Source organism: Sarcophilus harrisii, chromosome 1 (assembly GCF_902635505.1).
Source record: "Sarcophilus harrisii chromosome 1, mSarHar1.11, whole genome shotgun sequence".
NCBI classification, from domain to species: Eukaryota; Metazoa; Chordata; class Mammalia; order Dasyuromorphia; family Dasyuridae; genus Sarcophilus; species Sarcophilus harrisii.
Genome location: NC_045426.1, coordinates 14,211,667 through 14,234,289, shown reverse-complemented (window position 1 = coordinate 14,234,289; position 22,623 = coordinate 14,211,667). Strand labels below are relative to the sequence as shown.

The 22,623-nt window shown below is 39.6% G+C and overlaps 1 protein-coding gene across 6 annotated transcripts in view; it reads right to left on the bottom strand.

The window, feature by feature from the left end:
- Positions 1-22,623, bottom strand: part of GOLGA4 (golgin A4) — a 98,283-nt gene that overhangs the window by 65,612 nt on the left and 10,048 nt on the right. For 3 of the 6 annotated variants that reach the window (XM_031952645.1, XM_031952651.1, XM_031952658.1), the window contains exons 3-7: positions 16,326-16,424; positions 12,160-12,225; positions 6,956-7,267; positions 2,400-2,447; positions 82-138 (exon numbers count right to left, since the gene is read on the bottom strand). In XM_031952645.1, the coding sequence (XP_031808505.1) occupies positions 82-138; positions 2,400-2,447; positions 6,956-7,267; positions 12,160-12,225; positions 16,326-16,424 (582 nt within the window). The remainder of the gene's footprint in view (positions 1-81; positions 139-2,399; positions 2,448-6,955; positions 7,268-12,159; positions 12,226-16,325; positions 16,425-22,623) is intronic. The other 3 variants (XM_031952664.1, XM_031952677.1, XM_031952669.1) reach the window with 2 other exon arrangements.

Genomic DNA, 22,623 nt, shown 5'->3' with positions numbered 1-22,623 from the left:
GCCCCCTGAGCACTGCCATTCACGATGCTCTGAAATGTGGGTATTTTAATTATTCTTTTCACAACATGTTACCAAACTCACCTCCCGTAATTCTCCAATTCTCCTGAGGGCTTTATCTTGACTCTGGCTCAAAAGACCCTTTAAAAAAAAAAAGAGGTAGTTCAAAATGATTATGTCCATGCAAAGCAATTCAACCCAAGAGCATTATTCACACATAGTAGGTATTTTTAACTACTTGCTTGTGGAGTTGTGGAGACAAGAACCAAAAAATAGTCAAGAAGTACTTATTTTGAAAATCAGTTTCATGCTAAACCAAACTCCAAATTAAATCTCTTTTTCTACCATGACACAGTATAACCTACCTCTGATGCCTTACGCCTTATATTTACCAGTTAAATACACTGAGGTAGATTTATAAATGCACAAACTTTTTGACTTTTGTTTGTAGGAACAAAACAGGCAGCAATGTGACAAAAACAGATCATTACTCTCAGGAGTTTTTCTGAAATAAGACTTTCATTAATTTTCTCACTAATGAAAAAACATTTTTGATGGGGTTATAATACAAATTTTTTTATAAAACTGAATCCTATTTCCCCATTAATATTCAAAACAACTTAAAATATATTAATAGGGAAAATATTGCAAACAAAAAAAAAAAATGAGCTTCCTGTCAAAAAACATACTCTGAGTTGCTTAGATAAGAGATTCTTAAACTTTTTCCACTAGTGACTCCTTTTCATCCAAGACATTTTTATGTGGCCCTAGGAATATAGGTATATAAAATAGGTATACAAATCAAACATTTACTGATAATAAACCATAACTTCATGACCCCCACATTCAGTTATAATATATCATATGGGATCATGAACCACAGTTTAAGAAGGAGAAGTTGGGGCTTAGATTAAAACATTTTAGGGTCAGATGACATTAGGAAAATATCTACTATGAAAAAAAAAAATGTGCCACTGAGAGAGCTACCAACCCCAGGAATCATCTCAAGGGAGTTTAGTTCTAACTAGAAGAATAAGGGATGCTTCGGTCAGGTAACACACGGCCTAGATATACCCATCAAATGGTAATTCACATAAATGAGAAAATGATTAATTTTTCCAAAATGTATTTAACAAACAACTTCTTAGGAAAATATCTACTGATATAGTGCAGATTCTATGGATCTGTGATGTCCTAAATGTAGATATTCCCTCCACCAGTATAGACTGTAACCCATCCCATGCCTCCTCATGGACCACAGTAGAGGGGAAAGAACCTTGAAGCTGGAGTGAGGATTAAACCTCCTGCCCCCCATAACGACCCCACATGTGACTTTGGAGAGAAAGTACATGAGCCTATTCCCTAAGCTATAAAGTGACAGAACTGGACCAGATAGCCTCTGGGGTCTCCTCCATGACCCTATGCTATTCTCCTTGGTGTCCTTCTAGAAATTCCCCTCCCCACCTAGGGACCGGGGGTGCAGCCCATATGGTTGTGCTGGATGAAGGTCCTCCTCTACAATCTCATGGACATCAATGCAGACCATGGACTAGCTACTAGTCACCCCTACCTATCACTGCATAACCAAAGATCTATAAGTAGTTCAAATAAAAGTTCTTTTAGCTAAACTAAAAGCTAAACTTTTCTTATTTAAAGAATAAATTTGTAACAAGTCCTTAATAGCACCAAAAATTAGCAGCTTATTCATCTTTATTATTTATAGACCAAGTCCCTAGAATTAAGGTGCTCTGAATATTTCCCCCCAGGTTGACAGGAAAACTGGAATACATGTACAACTACATAGGACACCTGCCATGTTATATTGCCATCGACACCCCATTTCTATCTTAGTAACTTAAGAATTATTACAGAGAGCACAAATGGCTTTTCTTCAAAGAAACAGTCATACAATGAGGAGAAAATGTAAATGGAGAGAGGGCCATAATGTAGGATTGGCGTGTCCACTTCATTCCATAAGCTTTTTATATATATCAAGGATTTTTTTAAATAACAAAAGTAAATCTCTGTGTGGACTAAATATTCCCTCAGAGCTGCTGTGTGACATAAAACATACACTACAGATGATTTTTCTCCCTTTCCCTGAGCTCTGCAAGGTGACAGTCCCCAGATCCCAAATATCATTCAGGTAGATAAATTGCAGAATTCCCCAAACCCACACGCTCCAACTCCTATATTTATATGCGTGAACAGTAGCCTTTGGTTTTGCTTTTTCAACTGACAAAAACTGTCTTGAAATAAATCTCAGTTTTGTTGAGAATTTATATATTTATATATAAATTATGTATGTAATATGTATATAAAAATGAGATAATCCCTTAGTTTATCTCTAGACACTAAATATCAAATTCTATGACTGTTATCACAGCTAAGAAAGAACTTACCTGTAACTTCTTCTTTTCTCTTTGGACAGCTTGATAGGATGTAACAAGCTGAAATAAACAAAGAAACAATTACCAATTCAGGCCAATTCTAATGGACTTGTGATGGAGAGAGCCATTTGCATCCAGAGAGAGACAGGGGAACTAAATGTGGATCACAACACTGTATTTTCACCTTTTTTGTTGTTGTTTGCTTGCTTTGTTTTTTCCTCTATTTTTGTTTTCCTTTTTGAACTGTTTTTAACCTCTTTGATCTGATTTTTCTTGTGCAGCATGAAAAATGTGGAAAACTGTTTAAAAGAATTGCACATGGCTAACCTATTTTGAATTGCTTGCTGTCTAGGAAAGGGGGAAGGTGGGAAGCGAGGGAGAAAAATATGAAATACAAGAGTTTGCAAGGGTGAATGTGGAAAACTATCTTTGCACATATTTTGAAAAATAAAAAGCTATTATTTAAAAAAAAAAAAAGAATATTAGCTATCCTAAAACATATTTAAAATGTTCTAGGTTAACCAAAAATGATCTATATATTAACAAAAGTTTGTTTCTAATGGGTCCAAGCATGTTGTCAAACATTAATTAAGTTGAACAGTGGAAAAGCTAAAATTGTGAAGGGGAAATCACAGTATAAAGACCAAGTTCTTTAATCTCAAAAAGCCTTATTTATCAAGTGGAGCTAAGATCTGATTTATCTATACTAGGCTTTCTCCTGAGGTCCTTTTCAGTTCTATAATGAATGACCTGAATTCTGTGAAAAATCTAAGTATTAAACTTGTAACAAAGATTTAAGAACCATTTCATTTTAATCAACCAAACATTAAGCATGTACACTGGGCACTGTGCAAAGCAACAAAAATAGGGAGAGGCAAAAGAAGGTCCCAACCCTCAAGGAGCTTTCCATCTAATGGAGGAGGCAGCAAATAAACAACCACAAGCTGACACAAGATAACTAGGAAATCAGTAACAGAGGGAAGGCAATCCAATTAAGAGGAGTTGAGAAAGAACTTTCACTGGGACTTCAAAGAAGTCCGGAGGCAGAAATGAGGAGGGAGGGCACTTCAGGCATGGGGGACATCCACAGAAAATGCCCAGAGCCCAGAGTTAGAGGGTCTTTTCCATGGACAAGCCAGGAGGCCAGAGTCACGGAAATGAAGATTTGTGGCAGGGGAGGAGTAAGAAGACTTCATTATGAAGGGTTTTCAAAGTTGAACAAAGGATTTTATATTTGATCCTAGAAGCAAGAGTGAGCCACTGGCATTTATTAAGGCGGAAGCTAGGCAGTGCTTTTAGGGTTGTGACATTTTTAGACCTGAGTTTAGTGGACAATCAAAAGAGGGACCAGAGCGGAGAGAGACTAAGGATGACCAGACCAGCCAGCAATTGCTGCAATAAGCCAGACGTAAGGTGATGAGAGCCTCTGTGGAGGAAAGGGCAGAGGGGACCCACAGGGTCCAAGGAGAGAAAGAGAGACACGTGCTGCCAAGGTGAAATGGAGGGGCCTTGGGCACAGATTGGATCTGGGGAGGCTGAGAGAGGGGAAGGAGTCCTGGATGACTGCTAAGAGCCTAAGGGACTGGTAGTAAAAGGGAAGGTGCATGCCCTTTTTGTGGTGGCTAGAAACTGGAAAATGAATGGATGCCCATCAATTGGAGAATGGTTGGGTAAATTGTGGTATATGAATGTTATGGAATATTATTGTTCTGTAAGAAATGACCAGCAGGATGAATACAGAGAGGCTTGGAGAGAATTACATGAACTGATGCTAAGTGAAATGAGCAGAACCAAGAGATCATTATATACGTCAACAACGATACTGTATGAAGATGTACTCTGATAAAAGTGGATTTCTTCGACAAAGAGAAAATCTAACTCGGTTTCAGTTGATCAATGCTGGACAGAAGCAGCTACACCCAGAGAAGGAACACTGGGAAATAAATGTAAACTGTTTGCATTTTGGTTTTTCTTCCCGGGTTATTTTTACCTTCTGAATCCAATTCTTCCTGTGCAAGAAGAGAACTGTTGGTTCTGTACACATATATTGATTGTATCTAGGATATACTATAACATATTTACCATGTATAAGACTGGCTACCATCTAGGGGAGGGAGTGAAGGGAGGGAAGGGAAAAGTCGGAACAGAAGTGAGTGCAAGGGATAATGTAAAAAATTACCCAGGCATGGGCTCTGTCAATAAAAAGTTATTTAAAAAAAAAAAAAAAGGGAAGGTACGTGTTCCATTTGGCCATATTGAGTTTAGGATGTCTACTGGACAGCCAGTACAAGACTTCGGAAAGGCCAGTTAGAGATGTGAGATTGGAGATCAGCAGAGAGGCTGGAACAGGAAAGGTGGATTTAAGAATCTTCTACCTTACCATGTAGAGAGCTCACCAAGGCAACTGTCCAGAGGAAGAAGCGAAGAGGGCAGAACCCTGAGGGACTCCTAAGGTGAGAAGGTGTGAGGGATCTGAAGCGGCTCCAACAAAGGAGACAAAGGAACAGAAGAGAACCAGGGGAAGAAAGGGGTGGAGAAAACGCAGAGAGAAGAGTGTCCAGTCCAACAAAGATTAAGAAAGGGCACTGAATTTTGGACCAAAGAATTCCAGTGGAATGTGCAGGTTAGAAACCATTTCAGCAGAGATTGACTACAAGGAGACTATGAGGAGACAAAGCGGAGGCAGCCAATGGAGAAGGCCTGTTCTAGGAGTTTGGCCACAGTGAGCAGAAGAAGAAATTTAAGATGATAGCAGAAACGGAAGTAGAAGCTTTGTCAGCATGGGTATGTGGGTTTGTCAGCATAGGAAATGAGCCAGCAGAGAAGGACAGACTGAAAATAAATGGGAGAGTGCATCTGACAGGAGGCAAAGTATTTATCAGATAGATGATCATCCGGCTTTCATCCAGGTTTATGAGAAGTCTCCAAAGAGGCAAACTGAGACTTGAAGTTGAATCCAATTTATCTTAGAAGAGTTTCAACTTCCAATCTTTCCTTAAAAAATCTCCACCAGCAAGGAATTGGGAATTGAATGGATGCCCATCAGGTGGAGAATGAATAAGTCATGATATATGAATATTATGGAATATTATTGTTCCATAAGAAATGATGAGCAAGATGGATTTCAGAAAAACCTGGAGAGACTTACATGAGCTAATGTACATAGCAACAAGATTATGTGATGATCAGTTCTGATGGATGTGGCTTTTTTTTTTTTTAACAATTTCAGGCTAAATCCAATAGACTTGTGATGGAGAGAGTCACCTGCATCCAGAGAAAACTATGGGGACTAAATGTAGATCACAACATTGTATTTTCACCTTATTTTGTTGTTGTGTGTTTGCTTTTTTCTCAATTTTTTTCTTTCCTTTGCCTTTTGATGTGATTTTTCTTGCAGTACATGACAAATTTGGAAATATGTTTAGAAGAACTGCACATGTTTAACCTATATTGGATTGTGGGCCGTCTATGAAAGGGCGAAGAGAGGGAGAAAAATTTAGAACACAAGGTTATGCAAAGCTGAATGCTGAAAACTATCTTTTCATGTATTTGGTAAAATAAAAGCTATGAAAAATGGAAAAAATCTCCACTAGATGGCAGGAGAGGCAGAGGAACGGGCCAAGAGGAAGGAAAGCAATAAAGAGATATAAGAAGTAAATAGAGATGAACTTCCAGGTACCTCATAAATATACCTAAAGTCAATAACTCGCCTCCAAAACAGAGAAGTAATTCCTCCTTTAGAAAATTAGTCGCCATGAGAGAGATGCCCTTCCTACCTCTTTAAGCTCTCACTATTCTGCTGCAAGAAAAGAGAGGGAGAGGGGCTTGTAAGCTCCTGGATTCTAGGACGTGACTCTCTGCCTTTTCCATGAAAAGTCCCCAGAAATGGGCTCAAGTTTAAGTGGGTGGGATGAGCTGAAGATAAAAGGCCGAGGGACTCACCTGGGAGAGGGGTTCAGGAAAGATGAAAGGCGAGTTATCTTAGACTTTTCCCCTCTTACAAACTAGTTATGACATGGTGCTATTATGTTTAACTAACAGAATTTGCTTCAATGGGTTTCTTTGTTTTTTATAAATACAACCTTAATTGAGAATTCTAGAAACTGGAGTTTTTATTGAGGCAAGGGAGCAGGGAAAAAAAGAAAAAAAAAAAAAAAAAAAAAAAAGATGGACTTCTGGAGTGTGAGGGGTCTGGGAGAGAGCAGTTCTGCCTGAAATGTCCCATTGGGAAGCAGGATACAGGCAGAGCGCCTGGCGATCAGGGATGGAGGCTGCAGAAAGGGAGGCAGGGAGGCCAAAAAGACCCTTGTCCAACTTTCCAGGTTTACCTGGGCCCTGGAATATTGTGACAAAATGTGATACCCAGTCCAGCAGAGGGAAGTGAAATGGGACCAAACACCACCTAAGCTTACTTAGGCAGACACAGCATTTTGCTCAGAGCTAGAAACACTGAGACAAAAGTCACATCCTCAAGAAACTTGTGTTCTCCCGGAAACCACCGGAAAGTTCCACAAGGAAAATCCACAGAACTCAAGAGAGAGTTATGAAAAAGGCAGGGGGGCTCCTACCTCCGAATATTTGCCTCTGTAGCTGTTTAAGCTTCGTTCCATCCTCCGCAGCCGCTGACAGAGCTGCTCTTTACTGAGACCGTCCATCCCGGCTGTGGCCTCCTCAGCCTCACTTTCAATGTCAGACGGCGGATCCAGCATGGCGGACGAGTCCAGATCAAGGCGATTCAGGGACTCTCTCGAGGAGCTTCGTACCAGAGACTCTTTTGAAGAAGAACGGAACAAGGACTCCTTGATTGGACTTCGAAATAGAGATTCCATTGAGGGAACACGGAGCTGGAGCTTCTGCGCAAAAGATTGCGCCTCACTCGGCTGTGGGGCCAAACGAGAAGATTTTCACATGCACACATCCGTCTGTCCTCAGCAGGAACCTTCCCAACAATGCCAGGGAGCCCCAGAACCCCCAAGGGGCTCCACAAAACTCACTGTGACCAAACAATGCGGGGCAGTCACAGCACACTGGCAGAGAGAACACAGAACTCGAGTCCAAAGGCCCAGAGGCAAGTCCTGCCTCTGCCACTCACCAGCTTTGGGGCCTGAAGGGAATCACTGACCCTGCAGGAGCTTCAGCTCCCTCATCTCTCAAACAGAAAAAAGGGGTGGGGGAGACCCCTAGCCTGCCCCCTCCACAGGCACTGTAACAGAGAGATGCCCATGGCAGCGCTTGGTAAAGCAATAAACATCCGTCTACACCGGAAGCTCTTAATAAATAAAGCAGCGATCCGGCTGATCCATGCTCTCTTTTCAGTACTGTCCATGGGGACAAAATGATAAATTTAGGCCTACAATGCTTTAAAGCACAGGAAATAACTAGAAGTGTTTGAAAATTAATTGGAACAATGAAGAAGTAATGAAAAAAGATTATCCTTCCAACTTCTTTAACAAGTTTTGAATATTTGTCCCCCAAAAGGTCATAGAACTCTGTATTTAAAAGTTTGGGATCATTTTGTCATGTCTGACTACTGAAATGATTTACCATTTCCTTCTCTAGCTCATCTTACAGATGAGGAAACTGAAGCAAACAGGGTTAGGTGACTTGACCAAGGTCACACAGCTAGTAACTATCTGAGGCCAGGTTTGAATTCACAAAGATGAATCTTCTTGACTCCAGGCCCAGAGCCCCAGCCACTGAGCCACCCAGCTGTGCTTAATTAACAAATGGTTACCAAGAAATTCATTCTCAGTGCTACAACACCATCACTTGTGCAGTCTTTCAGAAATCTTGAGGGAAAAGCTCAGCAGAGGCTGAAGCACAACAGGAAAACAAAGAAATTCTCTAAAGATAAAATTTTTGAAATACAGCTTTTGTGAATGGATTCTAGAGACCAAATAATGGCACAGAACAAGACAGGGGAAAAAGAGTAAGAAACTTCCTAAAAATGGATTAACCACCAGTTAAAGTATCAAATTTCCAAACCTAACCATGAAAAGTGATACACATGGCATTGCCATCCAGAATGTACAGAAGGATTTGAAGGATTGACAAGAGCCCACAGGCTCTCTCCCACTCCTGGACAATCCAGTATCGAGGCTATTAAAAAGCCTCGTGGCCAAGGAAAAGGAGAACAGAACAAGGCATAAGAACAGGGGTTCAACCCAACTTCCAATCCTTGATCCTCTCCAAGTACAAATAACAATGCTCAAAGTGGCCGCTCCCAAGCATTTATAAGGAAGGTTCTTGGCCAACTTTCCGGCCTCTTCCGAGTAGCAGGTGTATAATTATCGTTGTGAACAACCTACTTGAAAAAAGTTCACTCAAACCTAGTGGTCATTTCTGAATAGCATCTACTGGCAGAGGCCAAACTATCCTAACTACTAACTTTGGGAGTTAAGCTGCTTTTACCAGGGGGGAAAAAAGGAACATTTTAAAAAGTCAGAATTAAGCAAATGCCCATTTTATACTTAATAAAAATGTGACATAAAACTTCAAACAAATAGGCTCTTTTAAGAATCATTATGGGGGCAGCTAGGTGGTACAGTGGCTAGAGCACCAGCCCTGAAGCCAGGAAGACCTGAGTTCAAATTTGACCTCAGACACTTAACACTTCCTAGCTGTGTGATTCTGGGCAAATCACTTAACCCCAAATGCCTCAAAAAAAAAAAAAGAATCACTATGGAATCAATGCTACAAAGCTACTCTTGAGCATGATGGGAAAGAATCACTGAACGGAGTTCCAGTCTCAGCCTCAGCAGCAGCTGTCCCCCAGAATGGGGAGGATACAGGACCCTTGAGGCCAACCCATCCAACTCCTCCCAGAAAGAGATCACCCCCTACAACATCCCCATTAAGTGGCCAGCCAGGCTCACTAGAGATCACATGGCAGCACTAGCATAGGTCTTCCCATGAGACCAGAAGAAAAATGAGAAGGTAACTCTTGGCAGGAAAAAAAGCACTGTGTATCCACACCAAATTATTTATCTGGATGAAAAAAAATGGAACCGTTCTGTTGAGGCTAACAGAAAAAACTTTGAATCATTTTCTGACTTGACTTTGGTGTTTTAGACTTAATATGAAAATAGCAATTTGCTAATTTGCTACACTCAAAGAGAAAAGTTCCTGGAGTTCTGGAGATCAACTAGTTAATAATTAAAACTAAACAGCACTAAAGGATTGAAAACACTTTCTTTTAAACACTCCTGAAAACCCTTCAAGATTTTATTATAATGCCCTTGGTTTTTTCATCAAGAACCTTTCTACTACTTTGCAAAGATTGAAGATCAATATATTGAAGTTCACCAGGCAGCATAAGCAAGTTATTTTCAAATATCTGAGTTCTTCCTGGTTCTATGTGTAATATTAACTCCGGCTAAGAGAACCACTTAAAAAAATCAAACACACTGAAAGGTCTTTTTTTTTTCCCCTAAAGGGCTTATTCCCTAAAGCCTCAATTTTTTTGCCATAATTTGTTTTGATTTTAACCATTTTTATGGAAGCTTTTTCACCCACATTTCCCTGCATCTTTAAAAGCTGCTGGACACAGCACTTCTACAGTAGCAAGAAATGCAAATAAAGTAGATTTCTATCAATTGGGAAATGGCTAACAAGTTGTATGAGAGGCAGGCAATGCGATATTACTGTGTTTTAACAAACAGTTAACATGAAAAACAGAAAGATGGGAAAATGTATATGAACTTATGCAAACTGAAGTAAGCAATCAGGAAAACAATACACATAATAGCTAAAACCATAAAAACAAAATGACCAAGACTGGCCTAAAAGCAAAGATTCTCATCTTCTCAAGTTCTTCCCCCTTTCCCTCTTTACCTCAATCCCTTTTCTTTTCAGGGTATGGGAAAACCACATATACAATGTCAGGCTTTTTTTTTTCTCAGTTTATTCTTTGTTTCAAAGGGATGGCTCTCAGAAATTAGCTGTAACCAACCAAGCCTAAGTATTTTACTTCTGGTCAAAGTTAGCATTTTCTGACCAGTACCATTTACTGACCAGTAATTGTAGCATACAATCTTTTCTGATTAAATCTCTCCCCCACCCAGCCACTTTCATCCTCCCAACTGATTACTCTCAGGTATTTCAATGTTACTTTTTCTTGCTAAAATGTAGTTTTCTCTAGTTACTTTGCTTACTCTTGGTAAATGGTTTCTTTTAATTCCAGCAACTATGTTCTATCTTTCCCCTACCCTCTCCCTTCACCAACAGGTATAGGACTATGAACACAGTAGATATTTAATAAATGTTTATTGACTATTAACTGCCCAAAAGGGGGAAGGGAAATGTAGAAAAAATGCAATGGGAAACAAAAAACAAATATTGATATTTGTGATATAAAAACAAAGAGATAAATTTTTTTTTAAAGTCAGTCGTCCCCAAAAGAGCTATTGAACATAATTTGGCCTTTTTCTGCCACCTTCAAATCAGCATCCTACAGAACCATCAACCCTGCCCTGGAGAATCCAACATGGGTGTCCTCAGGCAGGCGGGCAGGGCCTGGTGAGGGCTGGCAGGTGGCTTGCTCTTAACATGAACCCCCACTACTGGACTTCTAAAGTTATGTCTGGTTAGTGGTTCAGCAGTTTCATCTCTCGACATTTGCCAACAACCACTTTTCACTGTTATTTCTGCCTGTTTGTAAGAGACTCAGCTTTCATCTGTAACTTTTTCATCTGCTGTATTCATTCCATCTCTTATACTGTTGCCAATGTAGGCACGGCCTGTGGGTTTAATAAGAGCCTGGAGGCACTGGTAAGGTCCTAAACTGTTTGCCCATTAATAAAATACAAGAATTCCTTGTAGACTTTGTGGCAGCAATTTGGGCTGTTTGGAAATAGCCGGTTGCCAGAGAGCAGAGTTCTGGAAAAGTGTGGCTTTAGTGCACTAGAAATCATCATTGTTCACTTCAACTAAACTCTCCTAAACAACCACAATGTTATTGGTTTGAACTACCTTGTATTCATTTGGGGCTAACTATCATTCTGAATCTTTGGAATCTTACTGTTGGAGTGCTTTTCCAACATGTCATTTCATCCAAAGGACAATCAATCATTAAACATTAAGTACCTACTATGTGCCAAATAAACTCTAAGCCCAGTCTTCTTTAGCTACATAAACTCAGGTAAACAGATACTTCAGAAAGGTTCTTCCAAATTAGTGACACTTCCCCTCAAAAACCAACTCATATTAACATCCCAGATCCATTCTAGAGTGAATATATTGGTTTTCCTCATTATGAGAGAAATAATCAGAGAGGATATCACCTAAAGAAAACAACTGCTGAAAACCTTATGCCTTTTTGGAAAAATAGAAACATCAAAAATGAGGATACTGGAAAGGAGAGGAGCAACTACTAGCAAAGAGAGGGGAGGACAGAGCAGAAAATTCAATGTGTTAAAACTTTTTTTCTTACAAAATCAAAGAAATAATATTTTCTTTTGGTTTTAAAATAAATCCTCATTAAAATGTCTCTGGAAAAAATCCCATTTTTCTTATAGCTGCCTCCAAGAGAACACGTTGACACCACCTCAATTCCATGTGAGCTGTGGCTCTCCTAGTTTCCCTGGCAACAAATGCAGATACACACAATCATAGATGATTGCAGCTTTTACTTTAATGTCCATCAAGGATTCAGCCTAATGTAGAGCTGATTATCTGACGACCTCTCTTCTCCATCAAGTCAATCATGGAAAACTAACAGGGCTCTGCATCTGTATGCTACTGTTTAAAAGGCACTATAAGTGAAAGAACAGACCTGAGGAGCTGGTTCATTTCCATTAATGCAGTCAGCTGTTTTTGGAGGCGTGTGGCTAGATGCAGTCTAGAAAAAGAAAGGAAAATGGAAAGCTAAAGAAAACAGGCAAAGTATTTTGTAAAATTCTTCATCCCATTAAAGGCAACAATATCCAAATTCTACTGCATAATACATATATTTAGTTAAAAAATTATTTTAATTATTATTAATTACAATGCTTTCATGCAAGCCAAAGCTAGTTTGGTAAGTACTAGAAAACTCAGCTTTTAATAAAGATTATATGAAACTAAAGGGATTAGTATAGCAACCTTCACATTCACCTTATTACACAATAGACATACTCATCCCTTTGTTAAGACCGTTCCCCAAAAATAAGGACTTCCCAAGTTGCAAGAAAATCATTTTGAAATACTATAAAGGATAAACACATAGAACAGAGAATACTGGTAATGTGAACATTTACCTATCATAAAACATAATTGAAATTACCTTTCCTTGAGAGGTTAAGTTCACAGAAAAAAAGATAGTAAAAAGGAAAAATATTTATACATATATTTTTGAAAAAAGCTTGAAACTGACAGTGTATAAGAAACAGAAATTATTATTGGGGGAAAAGATCTATATATGTGCCAACCATTTCTACTAACTCATAAAAGAAAACCTTGTCAATGTCTAGAAGATTTTATAGTTCTTATAACTGAAATTTAACTCCTCAATGATCTTCCTCAAGTCCAAATACACTTCAGCAACTGATTATTATATGGACAAATGTCTAAGGAGGTTGTATTTTTTTCTTAAGAAATGTAAGTATCCCAAATAATAGGCACTCAATCAAATGGTACAGTTACTAAATGAAAGCTTTATTTTTTGTACAGTGTAACCTGGTTCTATATGAAGATAAAAACCATTATCACTAAGCTGTATTTTGATTTTGCCTGTTATATCCCAATTCCAGATGATGCCCAGGCTTGGATATTTAAACCAAACATAATTTTGCCTAAGTTCCACCAAGGATCATGGAGTACAGTGGTACCCAGCCTTGGGTGTGGGCAATGAACTCGGACTGCAACCAACCTTCTATGAGCTCACTCGTGTAAGGTTGATTGGGAGGGGGGAGGGGGGGGACAATGAAAGGGGGTGAACACTACACAAAACATCATAATGAACTTAACTTAAGATACCTCCTCAGAAAGTAGCTAGTAAAGAAATCTGGAAGGCACAGTGTCCTATGAATAAACTTATCTTTTTTTGATCTACCTACCTCATTATCCAGAAAAAAAAAAAAGAAAAAGTCAAACAAAATAGACTATATTCTATGGAGAGCACCTATTCCTGTAACCTGCCATGGCATTTTCCATGTCTTAATATGCTGTACTATGTATCCCAACAAATTCAAAATGGCTCAAAAAATAGTAAATCTCCCACTTACTGGATACTCACTGGGCAATTTAACTCAATAAAAAAAAAAAAATTATCTGTCATGCTTTAAAAAAAAAAAAAAGAAGAAGAAAAAGGTTACTTTAACACGATTAGATGATGTGAACAAATTTAGAGGGGGGAGATGTTTCATATGAAAGAATAAAAAAATAAAGAAATCTTAAGTTTAACATAAACCATAACAAAAAGAGAGGCCACGTAGTACAGAAACAGTAAGATTAGGAGTCAGGGGTCTCCTTCCCTCAGGTAGCTATGTAGCCTTGTTCAGACCATTTATCTTTCCTGAACTCAGTTTCCTTAGAAAAAATTAGACTACTTGATCTCTAAGCATGCAGTCATGTGCTCAGCTGGTCAGTAAATACCAAAGACATTCACAAGAACTGCTTTGTAAGCCACATGACATCAGAACGGGAAACCAAGGACAGCTTGTTCTGGAAGGGAAAACTGGATTCAGAGTCATGAAAACCCACGTCTGACTGAGCCCACGACAGCTACCAGCTGACCTTCGGTGAGTCATTTCACCTGTAAGATGAGGGGCCTGGAGCAGATAAGTAGGCAAGGTCTCTTTCAATTACATCTTACTTTTGAATTTGTTTCTAGCTAAAATGGAAGGATTCATTTGACTTTTTTTCATCACTATAAATTTGAAAGAAAAGATACAAATTTAGTTTTCTCTTTCATTTTTTTTTCTTTTAAACTGTACATTAAATGAAAAGGGATGAATGTATACTAGCCTGCTACTAATTTTCTTATTTGGAATTCAATCTGGTTGGCTAAATTGTTCTCATCGCATCTAAAAAGGAATATGGTGATCTTTATACACAATCTTAGAACTCAAGTTTGTAGAAAAGTTCTTTTTCAAATTATAAACGTTTTACAAGTTCTGCTGGCAAATAAAGAGAAAGTTCTATATTTATATATTGTGTGTTTAAATTTTTTAGACTTTATGGGAAGAAATTTGGAGGCTTTCCCATTAATTCAGGAAATCAAAAAAAGAGACTAGATGGTGAACACAGAGTAAAATACAATTATCCAAACATTAACAGGAGTTGAATGGATGAGAAAGAAGAGTGGGGCGAAAACCATTTTACATCACATTTGGCTCTTCTATTTAGCAATTAGGGCTTAATGCCTCTCAAAGTGCCTAAAAAAGCTGGGAGAGGGAGGGGAGGTGGAGAGGGAGGGGAGGTGGAGAGGGAGGGAGCATAAATGTGTCCACTTCTTTTAAATATTTGTAAAACTTCTCTGGTCTTTTTTTCATAAATGATGAGTGTTAAATTTGTGAGAAATCTCAATCATTTTCTTTTTTCAGGTGCCTCCTTCACCTGAAAGCAAATTGGGAAATAATCGGGATGATGGTCCCATATGTGCCAGACCAGCTCTTGACTGAATAAACTGAAATTAGTATAGGAATATCATAGTAGGGGTAGCTAGGTGGCACAGTGGATAGAGCACCAGCCCTTAAGTCAGGAGGACCTGAGCTCAAATCTGGCCTCAGACACTTAACACTTAAGTGACCCTGGGCAAGTCACTTAACTTAACTCATGGGGGGGGAAGGAATGTCATAGTATCAGAAACACTAGCAATTAATATCATCTCCAACTTTAGAACAAGATTCCATGATTTTAAGCTATCAATGTTAAGTTTTTCATTTGTCTACTCTTCACTGGAGAAAAGCTCAGTTCTCTATTCTCCCTTTAAAAGCAAACAAGAAAACAAATAGATTGTTTTTAATCAATGTCTAATTAAACACAGAAACACAACCCATTTTTCCTAAATTTTACTTTTCCTGTAGATTTAAGAATATGCCAGATAATTAGAAAATGTCTAAAAGAAATTCCCTTTTTCCCTAGAGAAAAATACAACACGAACTTTAAAAAGCTAAAGTAGGAACAATGGGAAATTTTTAAAAATTAGAATTTTAATGATTTTTTTTTTTTTTTTTTTTTTTTTTTTTTTTTGGCTGAGGCAATGGCGGTTAAGTGACTTGCCCAGAGTTCCACAGCTAGGAAGTGTTAAGTGTCTGAGGCCAGATTTGAACTCAGGTCCTCCTGACTTCAGGGCTGGTGCTCTATCCACTGCACCACCTAGCTGCCCCTTTTAATGATATTTTCAATCCAGAAAGTGACTGCTCTTTCAAAGAGGCTCCTTGAATTATTCCGATGTTATCTTGTCTACCAGTCAGCTATCATCTACAAGTGGAAAGGTGCTGGGCTCCTCCTTGCTGAAGATCTGAACCTGAAAGACCAGGCGTCCCAGAAGGGTTGCACAGGATGACTGATCAAGTCTTCCCCAACTTTCAAGCTCTCAGATTCTATGATACGGTGTCAATCTGTGCCTGATGCTTCACAGTTTCCTAAAACGAAGGTCACTTCAGAAAGCATTCGTCAACATCTACATTAAAAACACACAGATTTCAAGCCGTGCATATTAATTTTAGGTAACGAGCTAACATCGTACAGTGAGGAGGATTTAGAGGTCAGGACAAATGAATTCTAGTCTACAAAACAGAAGCGATGTTATTTTTTAATGTTAAGACACCAGCAGCCCGGGAGCCACAAGCTTCAGCTGTTTATTACTCTCTGATCTTTAGTGCATGATTAGCAACCAGTAATTGAGGACACCTCGGAGAGGCGCTAAGTGAAGCAGCATTCGTTAGGTCGGCCTTCTGTTATTACCACACTTTCCTTCTCCCCACAGGAGGTGCTGACGGGGGTGGCAGGACTCACCACACAGGCAATCTGTGGTTTGGGTGGTTTGGAGGAATCCAAAGCAAAGATAGTGTACTCAGAGAGAAAAGCAGGCTCTGCTAAAATCCCAGCTAGAAGCTGCTTCATTCAGTGCAATAAATAAGGATATGAAAACAAAACACATAATGAAAAAACAAATCATCAAAGCACGATGCACAGCTTTCTCCAATTTTCGTCAAGCATAATGTTCTTAATTCTACAAACGTTAGTGTGCACCCACTGTGTATGGGCCTCTGTTCTATGACACCACCCAGACCCTGCGCTCAAGAAAATGGAAAACTAATCGGGGAAGGCAAGTACACACAAAATAAGAGCCTGAGAGAAGTACAACCGAGAGGTCCAGGGAAAAGTGGGAAATCTGAGAAAGAAGTAATCATCGGTCTGGGAAGGCTTCATGAAGAACCTAAAGGGAGGGAGAGGCCAGGCCACAGACTGGGAAGGAAGAGGAGGAGGTTCCCTAGGGCAGCCCAGGCAAGGGCAGGGAGGGGAAAGAAGGAAAGACACAACCAGCCCTAAGACCGGCCCTTCAGCCAAAAGGTTTGAGTCACCCCAGGAAATCCCTGACTGGCAGTCCTGAGAGCTTCAGGAAACAACAGACACCCAGGGAAGGTTTGTGGACAGAGAAGTTACAGGATCAGAGGATTTCACCAGGAAAATTATTCTTTAAAATCTGAATTAGAGAATGAGAAAAGAAACAAGTGGAAGTGAGACAGCCAGCTACAGAGGTGACAGAGGAGGTGAGTGGAAAAAGAGATGGACATTTGAAACAGTGGCTGCAGGAAAAGGGAAGAGAACAGAGGACAAATGGTCAGGACAGAGACAAGTCCTGGAAACGGGCCGTGCACACAGAAGAAGAAGACAGGAGCAAGGAGGACTCCAGGTCTGGGGCAGAAAGAGACACAGAGAATGGGAGAGAACGGGAAGACCCCTGGAACAGCCACCATGAGAGGAACTGCACACCCCTGCCCTCAAGGAAAACCTGCTCCTCTATCCAACAGGTCTCCCCACCTTCCCTCCAACTTATCACCCTGATGGAATAATCATTTTTGGGGACAAAGCTCAAAAACCTACAACTGACCTCTACTGCCTCTTGGGTAAAGTCCAAGTGCCTCTGTCTGGCATTCAAGGCCCTGCACACCTGATACTATGTCCCCTTCCAGACTTATTTTCACACTATCCTCCAAGCACTCTGGGCCCAGCTCCCAAACACTTCATGCCCCAGCAATCTCCAGCCTTGGCAGGCTTCCATCTGCCTCCAAAGATGCTCCTTTCCTCTCAGGAGCCATCTCCATCTCTAATCCTCTCCAGGCAAACTGGGCCCCTCAGTCTGCCATGGCACTTTGTCTAATTCACTGATGTACTTGGATTCTGGCTAACCGTATTTGTGTCTATGAGACTGGAAGCCCCAGGAAGACAAGCACTGTGTCTGGCCATATTGCGGCTATTCTCCGCTCTTTGGCAGAGTTCTTGGAATACAAGTGTTTACTGAAAGTTTGTTAAATGAATGGATGAGCCTGGAAGAGACAATAGAAGTGAAACATGGATCCTGAGAGTGGTCAGTAAAGAGTGAGATAATAAAACCCCAGGAAGAGATAAGATTATGAAAGAAGAACGTACTGGAGAGAAAGAGAAGCCAGAAAGAAGCTTGGAAAACATTCACAGCTACAAGGTAGGAGGAGAAGAAAGGGTCAGAGAAGAGGCACAGAAGAAAAGGCCTAAGAGGGGGAAGAAGCACATGTGACAAAGGGCAAGGAAAAAGCAGAAGAAAAACCAACAAAAGGGACCGACACTGGGATTAGCAATAAGGAATCCATGAGTTCCCTCAAGAAAGAAGGAGTTTTACAAGAGAATTGTTCGGTTCTGCACACATATATTATATCTAGGATATACTGTGACATATTTAACATGTATAGGACTGCTTGCCATTTTGGGGAGGGGATGGAGCGAGGGAGGGGAAAAGTCGGAACAGAAGTGAATGCAAGGGATAATGTTGTAAAATATTACCCAGGCATGGGCTCTGTCAATAAAAAGTTATAATTATTAAAAAAAAAAAAAAAAAAAAGAGGAGTTTTAGCCTAGCAGGAGAGTAAAAAGGGAGTTTATAAGGGATTAGGAATTGATGATCTTCCCTCTTTGTTAGATTTCAGGAGACAGAGCAATGCCGATATAAAAAGCAATAAAGAAAAGAAAGGAATGAGTCCGAAATCTCCCAGCTTTTCAATAATTCAATTTTAAATTGTATTTTCATAAAAATCTCTAAAAGCATCTCAAAAGTAGAACACAAGTAGCATATTAAACAGCTTAATATGAGAACCTATGCCCACAAAGGTAAATATGCCACAAGAACACTGAGAAGGGTAATTAAGTCATTCATACACACATACCCATATCTACCCCTGCCCGCTCACTGATGTATGCTCACACTCTCTCACAGGAATTTCGCTTAGACATGACTGCTCCTTCTCTGACAGGGAGGCAGCATCCCTGACCCCTGCTCCCCTCCCATTTGGGAGCACTCCCCAAGCAGCGCTGTATCTTCAAGGACCCCCAGGGGCCAGATCTCCCTCTCAAGGCTAGACCTATGTCCAACTCTCCAGGAATTGCTCTCCGGCTCCTTGAGACCAGGGCCTTCCACTCTGCCTGAGCCCTCAGTCCTTCGGATGCACGCCAGCTCTCAGAGGCAGGTGCCTTCCTCTGGCTTGGGTTTCCATCCCAATCCTTGGGGTTCTGCACGCCATAAGGACTAAATCAATGCTTCCTGGACGGGGCACTGTCGATAACGCACTGGGTTCATAACAGGAAAGCTATGTCCAAGGCATGCTTTGGCAAATCACTGTAGGACACTGGTAAGTCACAACTTCCAGAAGCCTTCGGCGGCTCCTCAGAAACTTAGCTACCAAGGCACAGTGATATCTGAATTTGGTAAGGGAGCTCTGACACTAGGGAGCAATTTCCCCACCCAGACTTCAAGCATTTTTTTAAAAACTGCTTTTGAATAATTACAAATTATAAAGGTTAAGCCCATATTCTATTTGGGATCCTGCTTGCTATTGCTCCACATTCTGAATATTTTTAATTGCTTTTTTCTATTCTAATTGTCCTGAAGGGTCTATAAAATACTGAAATATTATATATGCAAAAATAAATTTATTTACAAAGAACAACATGAGTCTTATAAGATATCAGACAAGAAGTTTTGGGGGGAGGGGTTTGTTTATTTTTTTAACAGGGGAGAGGGGATAGAGCTCTAATTTTAGTGGTAGGGGGAGCTCCCTAATAAGGAAATTCCCTCTCACAATGCAGGCTATAAAGTTCTCTTCAAGTTAAGTAGCCTAGAAAGTTACCTTTTAAAAAAATAGCAAATAATTCATTGTGTAATAGAAAGCATGCACACACAAAAACACACAAGAACTCATTCATAAATTCATCCTATTGTGAAGTACAAAGTTGGGAAAAAAATCTTTACAGCCAATATTTCTGATAAAGGTCTCTTTTCTAAAATATATAAAGGACCATGTCAAATTTATAAGAATACAAGTTATTAGGTCAAAAGATCTGAACAGACAATTTTCAAATGCTGAAATTAAAGCCAATGATTATATTTTAAAAAATGCTCTAAATCACTTTTCATTAGAGAAATGCAAATTCTAATAAGTTATGGAGCAGAATTTAATTAAAGAGTCAGCAGGGATAGGAAAGGGGTGTATGTGTGGGGGGGGGAGCTACATATGTATATATATTATATATAATTATATATATGTATATGTATATATACATATATTTTAACTGGAGGTGGGGGTGATGGAAAAGAATAAAGTAAATAAGGTACACAGCAGAGAACCAAAGAACAATTTACAAGGAAGTAAAAAAATGGACATTCATGAATATAATTTCTTCTACTAATATATATATATCCTTTTTTGATCTGGTAATTTGTTGTTATATATTTTGAATCCTCCCTGATGTTCTTCTGGGCACATGACAATGTCCTCTTTTATTTTGCTTTATTTCGTTTTCTATTTCTTTTCAGTTTTTTTTTCTTACTTTGTTTTTTTCAAATAAAATAAAATTTTAAAAAAGAAAAAAAAAAAGAGAGAGAGAGAGAAATGCAAATTAAAATAATTCCAAGGTACCATCTCACACCTGCCAAGATGACAGGAAAAGATAATGATGAATATTGGAGGGAAATGTGAGAAAACTGGGACACTAACGTATCGTTGGTGGAATTGTGAAATGATTTAAACTTTCTGGAGAGCAATTTGGAATTATGCCCAAAGGGCCATCAAACTGTGCACACCCTTTAATCCAGCAGTGTCTTTACTGAGCCTGTATCCCAAAGAGATCTTAAAGGAGGGAAAATGACCCACACGTACAAAAATGTTTGTGGCAGCCCTTTTTGTGGTAGCAAAGAACTGGAAAAGGAGTGGATGCCCATCAATTGGGGAATGGCTGAAAAAATGACAAAGAAGCTGATTTCAGAAAGGCCTGGAAAGATTTACATGAACTGATGCTGAGGGAAACAAGCAAAACCAGGAATACAGTGTAAACACTAACAGCAAGCATGTGCTTCGATCAATCATGAAAGACCTGGCTCTTTTCAGTGGTTCAGTGATCTAAAGCAATCCCAATAGACTTTGAACAGAAAATGCCATCAGCATCCAGAAAAAGAACTAAGACTGAATAAATCAACACATGCTAGCTTCACTTCTTGTTTTTTTATCTCTCCCATGGTTTTTCACTTTTGCTCTGATTTTTCCCTCCCAGTATGATTCATAAAGTAATATGTATTAATAATAAATTTACTCAGAAAAAAAAATCATCCTACTATAAATACTGAAAGCTCTATAATTTAGGCCTCTGGGACCATAAAATGAGGATAAAGCACTTCTGGTAAATCAATAACTCTGGTAGAGTCCAAAAATCATCTTAGAGATACCCAAGTTTAAGCTAAAAGGCCCTCAGAAGTCACCTAGGCCAATCCCTTTAATTTTGTAGCTGAGTCCCCAAGAGGCAACCTGCTGGCCAAGGTCACCCAGGACGCTTTGGAGCTGGGCCCGCAGCCAGGACTTCTGACTCAAAGGCCTGTGTTCTTTCCACACTTCTGAATTCCAGGCAGTAGTGAAGAGTAAGAGGAAACCCAGCCTGCTGTGGGGATATGCCCTTCATGTGGACTGAGGCAGTCCTAATCTCTCAGAAGAAAATGGGGGTGAGGCTTGGGAGAAGGGAGTGCCAGCTGCCAGCCTTCTGTCATCAGACCTGGCTATACTTAGCTAATCACTAAGCTTAGACTTATGGCCTTTCCAGAGTAGGAGGACCATGCAGGGTTAGTGCTCTGGAGGCCCAGATACTGGAGACCCCAAAGCTGTCTCCTCCAATGGCCTAAGCTTCTTAAACACAGGAGGGACTGTCTTTCTCTTTTCCTTATATCCCCAGCACTTGGCACTGCCCCACTAATGGTCAATGTGTCAACTGTGAAGCTAGCATTCCTTCAAAATTATAAAGTCAGAGCTAAAAACACAACACCAATCCAAGGGGCAAGTGATCGAAAAAGCTCTTTCCAAACATCAAACATTTTCAAAACAGTTCTTATCTCTACATCACCTGATGGCTTTGAACAATCCAGTGTATTTATCAAGATTTAAGGCTGCCAAGAATTTCTATCTCAGACCCCCCCTCACATCTCAATAAAAATTAATCTACTTGGAAGCAATAGAGACAAAAGAAATCCCTGCACATCCTCCATTCCACTTTTAAAAGATCACAGATAAAGCAACACAACCAATGTCCTGGAGCTGGCAAGTATACTCTTAAGCCGTCATGAATTAAACCCCTTAGAGGTCACTGATTAATCTCTCTTTTGATTCCACACCCCTCTTCTCTAAAGCAAATGTATCACACTTTCTCTCTGAAGGAAAAATTTAGAATTTTGGCCAGGAAACAGGCTTCCAGTCAACCACCCACCACTGAGTAAAATAAAAAATATTCCCCCTACAAAAAGTCCTTCTCAGTATAAAAAAAGAAGAGAAAGGCAATTTATCTTGACACATATACATAGTATGTATCATAAGAAAGGAATCATTCTTCATACCTGGAAACAGAAATAGGGGGATGCAGAGGTGAGGGGCTCTCTGGACATGGTTGATGGGTTGGTAAGTTTTACTGAAATGCTTTTTCCCCTATCTTTCTTATTCTTGTTATAAGGAATGGCTTTCTGGTGAGAGAGAAGGAGGGATAAATTGGAAAATGAAAATGATGTTTAAAAAAAGTTATCTTCCCC